Below are 13,824 nucleotides of genomic sequence, written 5' to 3' on the forward strand. Positions count from 1 at the left end.
ACAATGATAATCAAACCAGTTTATTAGCTAAACACAGAACTGTGGTAAACGCCCAACATGACAGAAGGGCAGTTAGGAAAGTAAGCCGCTACAGAAGGCAAGCTTTCCCTCCACCGTCAAGGGTGAAAGGGAGCCAGTCATTGGTGTGTGTGTTGGGGCGGGAGGCCTTTCAATCTGGAAGGTGCACCTGCACACACAGCACATGGAATCTCTCCCATGGGAAAATGCATGCAACAGTACTGGGAGAGTCAAGAGTAAGTAAAGGGCCACAACTTTTATACAGCAGGGATAGGAGACCTGTAGCCCCCTAGATGTTGTTGGACTCTGATCAACCCCAGCCAGCAAGGCCAATAGTCAGGGATGATGTAATGGGTTGGACCCTGACTATGTTAGTCGAATTAAGTTCACGTTGAACTCAGTGGCCTTAAGTTAAGCCACAATTAACTTCTCCTGCTGATTTCGATGGGACTTGACTTCAACTAACTTAATTTGCATCTAACTCAAGATTGTACAGAATAAACACATACTTGTGATTGGGCATGTCATTCCAGGTACACATGTCAAGGAGCCCTGGGATGGACCTGTGCTCCCAGTTTTGCAATCTGTGACATGACCGTCATACACAACAGCATATTGATAACTTCTCCCTAGTAAGAGACGTTATGCTTTCTTTACATACAATTTGCAGTTGCTCTCTCACTAAGATCAGAGAGGACAATAAGTTTTAAAAGGTCAGCAATCTTTTATATAAGATGATTATGAGCCTGGGTTGTGAGCAACATACTGAAAAACCTCAATGCCTTATGCATCTTCTTTGCCCTCTCTGAACCACTTATAAACTGTGTGTGACTGAAGCACCATAAAACCAGCTTGGGGGATAATAAAAAAAAAAACACTAGCAGAAATTTGTGCTAGAAGTCTCTGCAGTGCGAACCCAGTTGGCAGAATGGTCTCAGAGAAGAATGGATGCATAGAGGGCCTCACTTTTGCTTTATTGATAACTTGTTCTTTAATTTTGTAGAAGATACTACTGCACTCCAGACACCTTGGAAAGGTCAGTAAAACAAACAGACAATTAAAAAATGCAACCCTGCTGATGCTCCCCCAAATTCTGGCCTTGAACCCCAACCATCTCTCTCCTTTCACTGTTTATGCTCCCTTCTTCTGCGGGCAAGCTAACATGAAAGAAACAGCCCATCGTTGGTAGTGATGGATCTCTTGACAGCTTTCTTATCCAATCCTCTGCCTCTTCTTTGCTGAATCCCTGAAGGTTTCCAACCACCTGCTTTCAGGGAATCTGCCCTAGTAGCAAGGCTTCACCTATAGCAAGCTATCCTTATTGCACAATAATGTGGATACTCCTCATTTCTTGTAGCCTAACATAGAGATCATCTTTACACAGCTTTTGCTTCCATTTGCTGTGTGACCCGCTTTGCCACTTCTTCCAATCTTTTTTTTTTTAAATGTTCTATAAATTATTTGTAACTTGAAAAAACTTTAAGATGGCTTTCCAGACTACCTTTATTTAGAATCCCAGGCCTGGTTCACACATATATTTCTATCGTTCGTTGGCTACAATATTAAATCATGGTTTGTTGCATGGGTGAGTGGGCCTGAACAGCGACAGCACCTAAATGCTCTTATCTCCTCTCATCACTTCACCCAATGCTTTCCAGAAAAATGGTTTTATACATTCAAGTGCTGGTCTTAAAATGTACAATAATGTATTTCTGTATGTGCTAAATGTAAAATGGAAATAGACTGCCTTCAAGTCAATCCTGACTTATGGCGACCCTGTGAATAGGGTGTTCATGGTAAGCAGTATTCAGAGGGGGTTTGCCATTGCCTCCCTCTGAGGCTAGTCCTCCCCAGCTGGCTAGGGCCTGCTCAGCTTGCCACAGCTGCACAAGCAAGTCCCTTCCTTGTCTGCAGCTGCCAGCTGGGGGGCAACTGGGCTCCTGGGGACAATGCACCTTGCTGACGGCTGCACAGGTGGCAGGGCACATAACCCCTGAGCCACTCAGGGTGGGGGTGATCTTTAGCTGGCCCTTGACGCCCAGGAGACACAAGTGGGGATTTGAACTCACAGACTCTGGACTCCCAGCCAGGCTTTCCTCCCCACTGTGCTATACCAGCTGTCTGCTAAAGCTGGATCAAAATTCCCCAACCCCATTTTACAGTCTTAGACATAGTTTAAAAAACTGAGGGGGTGTGGCTATTTCAGCTATGTTTTGGGGTAAGGTGTGCAATTTTGGGAGGTGGGAGAGCTCACTGGAACTCACTCTTTTATGGTTCTGACCAAATGGCAGCCATAATCTCCCCCATGCCACCCAGAATGGGACTTTTTTAAACAAACATTTAAACCAGGGATAGTCAATATGGTACCCTCCAGATGTGGAAGTCCCACAACTTCCATCATCTCTGACCATTGGCCATGCTGTCTAGGGCTGATGGGAGCTGCAGTTCAAACCATCTTGGGAGCACTACTGTGTCTACCCTTGACTTACTCAGATGCACCCACAAGCAAGCTTAGACTTGGCCACTATAAACCAGCCTTATAACTTTGCTAATAGATGCTCTCCTTTGCGTTTTGGAACACTCCAGAGAAAGGGATCTCCACCAGTGGTGGACAGCCACCAATGACATATCTGTGCATGCCTTAGCAGTCCAAACATGGCATGTGGATGGAACTTCGGCAGGGTATTGCAGGCCAATCATTTTCAGATGATTTGGGGGGGGGTTGTTCTTAGACTCTCTCAGTGGATAATTGATGCTTAACAGCTTTTTCTCTGGGATATCACTGGGCCTGTTTGTTGGCCACTTTGGGACATCACATGCTTCCCTAATGAGCATAGAGGAATTAATGTTGGAAAGAAGCCATAACCAAGGCCAGGCAGGGCCACTTCGGCTCCTTTGTTGCCTCTCCTGTCACTGATGGCTGGCTTGGCAGCTGGAGCTCCATTATCTTCTTCCACACAGCTCCGTGCTTGGCTCCCTTGAATGCTTGTTATGAAATTTCAAAAGATTCAACTTAGCTTGCAAGAATCTGGTAGCTTCTGTTTTTTGGGACTGCTGGTCCAGCTACAGGATGCTACAGGATGGCTACTTTAAGGCCTTTTACAGGACTGAAAAGAAGAACAACCAGAAACAGAGTCATCAATTGGGGGGGGCAGTGCAAAAGGGACACTGATGTACATTGAAAGAAGATAGTAGTCTTCACCATACATCAAAAGGTTACCAAGGGAGGAGCCAGATATTCTGTGTCCTTGGAGAAGATTGCCCTGCCCTCATATCACCAACACTCCAGACAGCAGTGAAATTCAGAACAGGGTCTCCATGGAGGCCCTCAGCAAAGGAACAGGATTTTGTGGGAGCAGCAGACAGTCTCTTCAATGAAAATAAATGAACACAAATATATGGATCACATATATGCAAATACGTATCAAGAGACTCCAAAATTCATTGTTCTGAGGATTCCATTTCTCCATGCATAGCATGTTGGATGGGATTTAAAATGATTCACAGTACCTGAAAGAGACAGGAATAATCCTTGCAAGACTAATAAGGGAAGAAGCACTTTACTCATATCCAACAGAGCTGAGAAATATATTGGCCAATGTTCTTGTTCTGGTTACAAGGGAGTAGTACTGGGATGATTTAGCAGACATTTTTCATCCTGGGTGTCTCCAGCCATAGGATTATTTTGGTTTGGTTTGGTTTGGTTATTAGTTATTATTCCAGTGTAAGACACTCCAGGTGTTCACTACTTCTTGGAATTCTGACCCTGGCTGTACTCAGATAGCCCAACATTTTCCCCAACATTTCCTTACCTATATTTTCCATGTTTTGTTTTGATCTTTCACAGGATAGAAAAGCCACTTCTAGAAATCTAGCAAAATATTGTGGAAGTTTAGTGCTCATTTCTGTGTTAACAGCTTCCAGGAAAAAAAATGCATTTACAACCCCATTAACCCAGAAAATCACAGGAATAAAGTGATGAAATTTGCGGTGATATACTGGCATATCTGCATATAGTTCTTTCCCACTGTTTTAATGGGGGAATCATGGGGGAGCAGGAATGCGCATGTGCAGAAAGGGCGGGAACATGCCCAATGATGTTCATTATTGTGAATGAAATTTAGCACTTCATGGAAGTATATTGGTCAAAACGTCACAGTTCCACAACTCAACAGGAACTGCACCGTGAAAGGAATGTTAGAAATTGGGACAGAAACACTCCCATTATAATCAGTAAAACTAACGCAATAAAGCCCATGTATGAATGCAGCCCCTGTACTTTGAAGTGTCATAGCTCAGTGGTTTAAGCACATGCTTTGTATGCAAAAAGGCCCCAGGTTCAGTCTCTGGATTCTCAAAGTAGGGCTGGGGGAGAGCCCATCTGAAATCCAAAAGAGTTGCTGCCAGACAGTGCCTCAACAATACTGAACTGGATGGACCAATGGCCTGACTAAGCCAGCTTCCTAGGTTTCCTAATTTTTGTTCTTATAAGTTGAAGCACTCCGTTTTTTCATTCAATAAGTAGCTTTGTGGACTGATTGTATACTGAATATATTATGTGCGCTATGGCAATTCTAAATATGGGGATCAGGGAACATGCAGCAATGAACGTCAACTAATATTAATCACATTAATATTCAAGCCCAAAATAATTTGGGCACCAAATATCTGAAAGACCATCTCTGTTCCTACAGACCTTCTCGGGTGTTAAGATCTGCAAAGGGGGTTCTCTTGGTATAGAATCATAGAATAGTAGAGTTGGAAGGGGCCTATAAGGCCATCAAGTCCAACCCCCTGCTCAGTGCAGGAATAGAAATCAAAGCATTCCCGACAGATGGCTGTCCAGCTGCCTCTTGAATGCCTCCAGTGTTGGACAGCCCACTACCTCTCTAGGTAATTGGTTCCATTGTTGTATGGCTCTAACAGTTAGGATGGTTTTCCTGACATTCCTGGTAGTTCTGCTGCCCTCAGATATGCAGGGAACGGTGGCATGGGAGAGAGCTTTTCCTGTGGCAGTCCCTACATTGTGGAACTCCCTTCCCTTTAGAAATGTTGGAGAATTTAGATGGAAACAGATACTGGAGAGGAAATTGCAGGTGTTCATTTATTCGTCCCATGTATGGAATGGAAAGCAGTCCAGAGAATATGATTGGTCTTTCAGTCTGCAAACAATAGGTAATTGACTACACCCCCACCCCACCCCATTTGCATTGCATTTCCTTTGCACTTAAATGAATGGGGTAGAATAACGTAATAACAATGTAACATACATATTTTATGTAATCTATATAATTAATTATGCAAATTACATAAGTTACATAACATCACCACCGCAGACAGTGAGATGAATAATATAGTTTTTGGTGAAAGACTACCTGTAGCAGAACGGAAACAGTGCTGCATGTGATTAAGACAGGGCAGAATGGAAAACAATGCCTTCTCATACCCCTGCTTCTCATAGAGGTGTGTCTAGCATTTTTATTATACATCATTCACTGTATGCTGAAGAGGCACCTCTTTGCCCTGGTCTTTGAAGGTTTTTGTTTTGTGGGATCCACCTCTTTTGCTGAATTTGTGCTGTTCTGTTTCACTTGTATGCTGAACACACAACTCTTTATCCTGGCCTTTGACTGTGGGACCCTACTCGTTTGCTGGATTTGTTTTGTTCTGTTCCCATGAGAATGGTCTTATGCATTTTACCATAGTAATTGTTTTATCAGATTTTATAATTGTATATTCTACGGCAACCCACTCTGGAGCCTTATGGTGAAGGGCAGCTAAGAAATCGTATTAAAAAAAAACTGGTTTTGATCAGGAGCTATGATATGGGTGCTGCTAAGATTGAAATCAGCTGATCAACTCTGGTTACAGAGTCTCTGGAAACTGCAATTGCTTTCGGTTCTTGTTTGCTGTTTTCCCTTGTTGCATTGTTCTGTTTCTACAAAAATAAATAAATAAAATGGACTGGTGGGGGCAGTCTGGAATCAACCATGGCAACAACAATAGTTTTCACTAAGTCGAGCACTACCTTGGGGCTATTTGCTTCTCTATCCCATTGTTTATGATTCCATTTGCTGACCTGGTGCTTCCTGTCTTTTTGCAGGCCCTGGAGCAGTGCATGATGGGAACAATGGCGGATCAAGAAGAGCTGGCTGTATCTGGCTGCTTCCCTTCCTTCTGTTGCAACTGCTGCCCAAGTTTTGACCCTATCAACCATAGTGTTAAGAAAAAGAAGAAAAGAATATTACAATTTTTAAAAAATAATCATAATAGTAAGAGTATATTATGAGGAAATCTTGGGGAGAAAGAAAGGGAGTCTGAAAAACAAGAAGAGTTCAAATTGTCCCACTGATGTTTCAACACAACTGAGTGTTTCGTTTTCTTTCTTTCAATTCCCCCCTTCATTTTTCCCCCCTTGCCGTGGACAAGTATGCAGCTGTTGCGGACCAACTAGCGCATTTGGCTGAGTGACCATAGATCCCCATTTGCTACCCTAACAAACCAGCTGACTCAGTTTTTGTTCGTTTTCTCTGAATCTGTTCACCTTTCCTGTGCGGAGGATTATGGCGTCAGCTGCCTATGTGCAGAACACCTCACAGCTCCCCCCCCCCGGTTCCCCTTCTCTTCATGGATTGCGCTGTCTGTTTGTTTGCAAACTACGAAGAAATAACTATAGGACCACAACTGCTCCAACAAAACAACCATAAGCAACTGCAAGGAAAAGGGGGGAAATGACAACAACCCCGCATCATGATTGTTAAGACATTGATTCATTGTACTACATGGATATCATGGATAATAAGGGATTCTGATTCATTATTAATTTTATTAATTATATTTTCTGATATGAGCCTAGAACTGTTAGTTCATAAAAAAATACAAAAAAGAAAAAAAATGGGGAAAAATGAGTGAAGTATATTAAGTATTAAGAACGAATTGAAAAAATGGGATTCTCCACTAGGTTTACAGGAGGTGGGAAGTCAATGTCTCCGGTTGTTTATGTGATCAGTCTGGATATGAGTTGACCAGACCAGCAGAAAGAGAGAGAGAGAAAAGATGAACAAGCAATGCCTCCACCAGCATTATCAAGTTTTCATTCATTCGACTCAAGAAGGTTTTTCACTGTCTTCATTCTGTTTGGAAGTACAAAGGTTGATGGTCACTGTATGTTGACTTAGATGGATATGCTTATTCTTTTTATGAGCTCTATATATATATAGTATATATATATATAAATATACATACATACATATATATATATAATTATAATTATAATTTTGTTAGCATCTAGCACATTATTTCTCAGCCAGCTCCTTCTACCGACATTACTGCATGCTGTATATGAAGTTAGCTGTGTATTGGTCTTCTCAGACACAAGGATAGAGTTTTATTGATAACTGTGTAATTAATTCCTGCTTTTTCTTCTTTTTCTTTTCTTTTCTTGGCCTTCCCGTGGGTTATTTACATGTTGAAGACATTTATAAAAAAAAACAAAAAGAAAGAAAAGAAAGAATGAAAAAAAAAATTCTGCAGTCTCTTTCCAGATTTGGATTCATATGAAGGGGGAAACAGTGATGTTTAAAATCCATACACTTCCTTCATTTTCCCTGCTCTATATAGCTTCAGATAGGAACACAACACACAAGAAATAAAAGAAGTTTTAATGAATAATGTGTCTTTTAAAAAAGACCACACACACACACACACACTGTGACTACTACAGAAATCAGATCAGATCCGTTTTGTTCTCATTGCCTTTTCAACAGATGGAACTGGACAATTGCACCTTGATTATGGAAGTTTTGGGATAGCCCAGTAGATGGAGACCTCCTTTGTCCTTGGTTTGTTTGGAGGTCAACACTGGAGGTTGTCTCTGACCTTACATTAAAAAAAAAAGATATATTCCATGTTGCTCTTCAGACTGGCTGTGATACCTCATTATTAAGCTGGTTGTGGAGGGGGATATGCATATATATAGCTAATGCAGTAAGGCGACACATCAATAAAACACTGAACTCTGATACAGGAGAGATTTAGTTTGGGGGCCCAATGTGAGATGCCAGCACAGCAGGAGGGTGGAAGACCACCTGTACCATCTTGTTGCTTTGACACAATTAGCTGCTGCATACTATGTACAAATCTTAGCAATGGTTCGTAGTTGGGTACCTTTGCCCAATGGCACTGAATCTGGTGGTAGACAAAGAATGCATTTAAAATGGAATGCTGATGAAATGTGACAGGGTATGGGGGGGGAACCAAACATCTCTGAATCTTGCTGGGCTGAACAAAAATGAATACGATCATCAGTTCTGGTTAGCGTTACTTCAATACTTAACAGCATTTGTGTGTGTGTTGTTTTGTGTTAAAGATTCGTGTGTAATGAAATGTACCCACAAAAATGAGAGGCATACCATAGGTGACATGGCATATTTTATTGAACTAACAAGTGAAACATAGTTTCCTGAATTCTTGACTCATGTGGATCCTTAACCCGGCTGTTCTGTTTCCATCCCTGTCTATGGCTTCCTTGCTTGCTCTGGATGCATCCTGGGAACCTTGTGCCTCCTGGCTTCTGCCTACCATCTTTCATTCTTACCCTCTGTTGTTCCAGCCTTCCTTCTGGCATTCCTCTGTTGATGGTATTGAATTTCTCTTCACCAATGGCCTCAACATGGATCCTGAATGTGCAATGGCTACTCAGATCCCAGTTAGCCATTAGAGACTCTAGGCCAATCTTCCCCAACCAAGTTCCCTCCAGGTGTTCTGAACTATTCCCATCATCCCCAACCACCATAGCCAACAGTCAAGGATGATGGAAGTTGTTATCCAAAACATATGGAGAACATCATGCTAGGGAAGACAGCTGTACACCATCTTTCTTTCTCTCTTTCCTCCCTCCCCCCTTTTGGAGTTCAGGGTTCTGATGGAGAAAGTGAGCTTTTTAAGATCACAGAGTTTTCCTTCATACAATAGGCCTGCAAGTCTGAAGGATTACAATCTCTTTTACCAGGAGATCTTGGTCCAGGAAGAGGTGTCATGCTGTCAACCTTTTGGGTTACCCAGGTAGCTTCCGTACGTTGTGCCCCTTATGAATGGCTAAAAGATTTTAATTGTGTCTCTTTATTGCTGGCCTGGACAAGTTGCAGTCTCCAAATCTGAACTCAGTCTGCCAACCACATATCTTGGCTCGTGGTGGCTGCTGGTTCCATGCCCTGTATTGGAAAGAGGCTTCCATTTGAGGGCTGTCCAGTCTAAGTCTGGTGTAAAGATAAAGAAACCTGAAAGAGAGAGAGGAAATTGCCCATCAACAGTTAGCAGCACCTGGTCATCAGACTGAGCTGGAACACGAGGCACCTGGGTTAGGATTCAGCTAAGTCCTACTAAGCAGTAACGGCTGGTAGCTCTATGTCAGTGGGGGCAGTGGAATCCACTCCAGGTTTCTCCTTGAAAGTTTGGACTTAATACCACAGAGTGGATTCCATTGCTCCTCTGATGGAGCCACCAGCCACCACTGATGTTGGCCCACCATGGCCCGAAGCAACCTCCTGTCTTGGCTATTTGCCTAGGCATACAATAACAGGTGTATGGGTTGTACCACATCTAGCAGACCACAATACACTACATTGATAGGCTACACTTGGTGGCCCACAAACTGAGTGGGACTTCTCACATAGAAATAGCTGCAGCTCATCAGTTGGGGAAGTAGTTAATAAGATAATAGGGTGTCCTTCAGGAGGGAAGCCACTGAGTGTAAGATGAAGAACTGCAAGGAATGAGGTCTGGGAAACAGAGACATAAAGGTTACAACCAGGATTTTATTGTATTTTTACAGTCCCTTCTCTCTATAGATGCTTAGATGTTGGTGCTAGGAGGGACAGTTAACCTTTTTCTCTGATCTCGTCCTTGATTGCAGGTCATAGACTTTTGATCAGTGTGGGTCTATGGCATTCCCTCTAGTTATGATGGGTGAGCAATAGTGAAGGCAAAAAGGTTATAAAGCAATCCATGTTCAGTGCGCTGCGAATAAAAAGCTTCCCCAAATATTGGCTATGCTATGCTATTTCATTTCCATCATGAAATGCAGGAGTAACCAACAAAATGCCCCTCCTGATGTTATGGACTGTTTATTTATTATTACATTTACACCCCACCTTTCCTCCAAGGAGCTCATGGTTGTCTTCCCCTCTCCATTGTAGCCCTCACCGCAACCCTGTGAGGTAGGCTAGGCTAAAAGACTGTGACTGGCCCAAAGTCACCCAGCAAGCTTCATGGCTAAGTGGGAATTTGAACCCTGGTCTCCCAGGTCCTAGGGCAACACTAACCACTACATCACACTGGCTCTCTCTACAACTCCCTTCATCTTTTAGCTATTGTGTCTGGAGCCGATGGGAGTTGTAGTCCTAAACAGCTGGAGGGCACCACATTTGCTATTGCTGGTCTAATGTTTCCCATGCATGTGCAAATGAGAATGGAACCATGGGAAGTACAAAACACAGCGAATAGGCTAACTCTTGTTAGCACAGAAATTGGCTTACAAGGCCCCTGTGAACTGATTTATATGTTGTGGTCACCAAGGAGGCCAGCATGCCTGTGGCAAGCCCTCTGAATTGTTTAGTACAACTCAGGCCATCACTTAATGCATTTCCTCATCCATGATCCACATCAATAGCATTTGCCATGTAGAAGGGAGCTGGGAAACTCACCACTTGATGCCTCCAACTCCTGCTGAGAGATATATTAAATAATAAAGGGAACTGGAAAACTTGCTACAGGGAGGTTAATCCCAATGGCAAGAGTAATGGATAAACTAGCAGTGACTATTACTATTACCACATCTGGCTATTGGACAGGTGATTGCTCTCAGGAAATGGCGTTAAGAGAGTGACTACCTCCAGGCCAGTTAATACAATCAAATCAGAGAGTTTCTAAATTATATCCAGTTCAGGGCCATTCTCCCAACTTCCTCGAACTTCCTCAAAGGCCAGCCCATCCAGGTAGATCTTCCAACACTTCTGAAAGGTGCTCAGGTGAGTCTGCAATGGCTATCAATAATTTTGGTGTATGTAGGAAAGGAATTAATGATAATGCTTTCTTTTTCCACCTGGTGCATATATAGTATAGTTCTGAGGGGAAACCTTTGTGGATCTCAGAGATGGCAATGGGTCACAGAAGGAGGCAATCTATAAAGCAAGGGAACCTCTGGCCTGTGAGCCTAATTAGTTCCATCAGACCTCCCACGTGGCTTACCATTTTGACTGAGACACAACCCCCTACACCTAATGTCATATAAATAAAATAAAAAATGTATGACATCATGTGTGGGGCAGGTATCTTCATGTCTGACACCCCTTTTTGCTACCAGTCCCTTTGCAAGGAAGATGCTGCAAATCCCTTTGCAAGGCTTTTTGAGGCCCCAACTATCAGCTGCTTGTCATGGTTTCAAAGTGCAGGGCAGGGCACACAAAAAGCAACGGAACCCTGCATAGCCAAAACAAGGACAATCTGCTGGTATTGGATACATTAGGGAATTTCTCTTTTAGGAACTCCTTAGTGCAGCCAAGGAGGCTACAGGAAGTGACTTGGATTCAAATCACTTCCTCCACCACTTTGAACACAAACTGTTTCATTTAGAAAACATTTTTCTTTCTTTCCACACTAAGCTTCCTCCAACATTTTGAATACAGATTGAGCATTTTAAAAGCCTGTTCCCCCCCCCCTCTTTTTCTTGCCAGAGGGAGCACTTTGTATTCAAAGCACTAAGGGAAGCATTTTCAATACAAACCACTTTCTCTGCAGAGAGGCAATGCTCCATTTTAAAGAACATTTTCCCCACTGTAGAGACTTCAAAGAGGTCCTCTGTAACTGATGATGAGCTGATCGGTGGTTACAGGGATTTTCTTTGAAGATGCACTTTCAGCACCACTGAACCGATTGGCACCAATAGTGCATCTTCAAAGAAAATTGCTGTAATGGTTGATCAGGGGGAAATGCTTAGTACATTAGTCAAAACTGCATGCAAAAATGTGCTTATTGGGATAAATTTGTACTAAAATACTAAAGAAGTTTTCTGTGTTTATTTTTTTTAAAAAAAAATCAAATTGCTACAGAGAACTGAATTTCAGATTGGAAAAATGAGAAACTGAGAGAACTGAAACAGACAGATCCTTCCATCCCAACTCTCCAATGCTTTAGACAGACAGCTTTTACAGTCCTGCTACCTGAGATCCTTTTGACACAAGGATCCCATTTCTTACCTCCCGGATTAAAAAGCAAAGAAATCCACTAACAGGCAAATAAACCTTGCGGTTTAAGAATGTACCTATAGCCAAGAGATATTTGGTCTCCGGCTCCCCTGGTGGATTCACTATAGCTGCCCAATTTCCCTGCTTTTTAAAGTTTAATAGAAGTATCTGTAAGCTATAGGTACATTCTTAAACTGCAAGGGTTTTTTGCCTAACAGTGAATGTACTATTAGTCAGTCAGGTCATATCTTCTTGAGATGACATGATAGAAATGTATAAAATTATGCATGACTTGGAAAAAAGTGGCTAGAGAGAAGTTTTCTCTCTCATAGCATTAGAACCCATGGACATTCAACAAAGATGAATGCTGGAAGATTTGGGACAGATAAAAGTAAGTTCTTCACACACCGCATAGTTAAAGTATGGAATACGCTCTCACTGGAGGCAGTGATGGCCACCACCTTGCATGGCTTTAAAAGAGGATTAGCAAATTCATGGATGACAAGGCTATAAATGCCTACTAGCCATGATGGCTGTGCTCTGCCTCCGCTCTTGGAGGAAGTATGCTTCTGCATACTATTTACTGGAAACTGCAGGAGGGGAGACTGCTCTTGAGCTCAGGGCCTGTTTGCAGGCTGCCCATGGGCATCTGGATGGCCACTGCAAGAACTCTGCGAGAACAGGACGGTGGACTCGATGGGCCCCTGGCCTGATCCAGCAGGCACTTCTTACGTTCTTGTATGTGCCTTTAATAAGCAATAGCACACTGTCCCTGTTTTGTCTTATGGGAAGTTGTGGCATGTTTTTTAAAAATGTTGCTAGTATGGAGAAAACACTCTTTCGCTGGACCTCCAGGAGTTATGTCTCCATGTGGGAATCCATTCACATAACAATTGGTACACTGACATCATGCTGCCTCCCTTTCCTTACTCTCTTCTATGTAACCCTCTGTCAATACTGCTGAATTATACAGCCACGAGAGTGGCTGTATATACAATGGCCAGCATGCATGTTTCACATTCCTCCATGTTAAATTAAAAATAACCCCCACGCCATTCTGCTGCTTCCTATAAGTTTGTTTCAAAACAAAATCTTACAAAACTTATAGTCTGGAACTCAGAAATGCTTGCTTAACAACACTTTCAAGTTTTCATGGCAATACACAAAACACTCAGAGAGAATCAAGAGTTCAAAGTGTAAAGCAAGAGAGAGAAAATCCAGACGCCTGTTGGACTTTTTTCTGTCAGTGGTCTCATAATTTGTTGAAATTTATTAAAAATCAGCCATGCTCTTAAAGTACTGTAATCCTGTTACTGACCTTGCCCAATAGTCTGACTTTCATCTTCTGCAGTTTAAGCGTTTAAAAAATGCATGACTGATTTTAATTGATTTAAGAAATTTAACATTGAAGTCTATGATAGCAAAGGCATGCCCAGTAAGAACCAATTGTCAGTGTTCTAAAAGCCAGACTCAGCTGTTTTGCTTGGCTAATTAAGGGGACACACCCATGCCAGACATTTTTTCCACTTTAAACAGTCCTGGCTTCCCCCAAAGAATCTTGGGA

General features: G+C 42.4%; 1 protein-coding gene across 8 annotated transcripts in view; it reads left to right on the top strand.

The window, feature by feature from the left end:
* Positions 1-9,053, top strand: part of NTM (neurotrimin) — a 1,016,090-nt gene extending 1,007,037 nt beyond the window's left edge. For 4 of the 8 annotated variants that reach the window (XM_061592407.1, XM_061592408.1, XM_061592409.1 and 1 more), the window contains 2 exons: positions 1,022-1,054; positions 6,122-9,053. In XM_061592407.1, coding sequence (XP_061448391.1) covers positions 1,022-1,054; positions 6,122-6,222 — 134 coding nt within the window. In that variant the 3' untranslated portion in view covers positions 6,223-9,053. The remainder of the gene's footprint in view (positions 1-1,021; positions 1,055-6,121) is intronic. The other 4 variants (XM_061592404.1, XM_061592406.1, XM_061592403.1 and 1 more) reach the window with 3 other exon arrangements.
* The last annotated feature ends 4,771 nt before the right edge of the window (positions 9,054-13,824 follow it).

The sequence above is a fragment of the Rhineura floridana genome, chromosome 12, assembly GCF_030035675.1.
Source record: "Rhineura floridana isolate rRhiFlo1 chromosome 12, rRhiFlo1.hap2, whole genome shotgun sequence".
Lineage (NCBI taxonomy): Eukaryota > Metazoa > Chordata > Lepidosauria > Squamata > Rhineuridae > Rhineura > Rhineura floridana.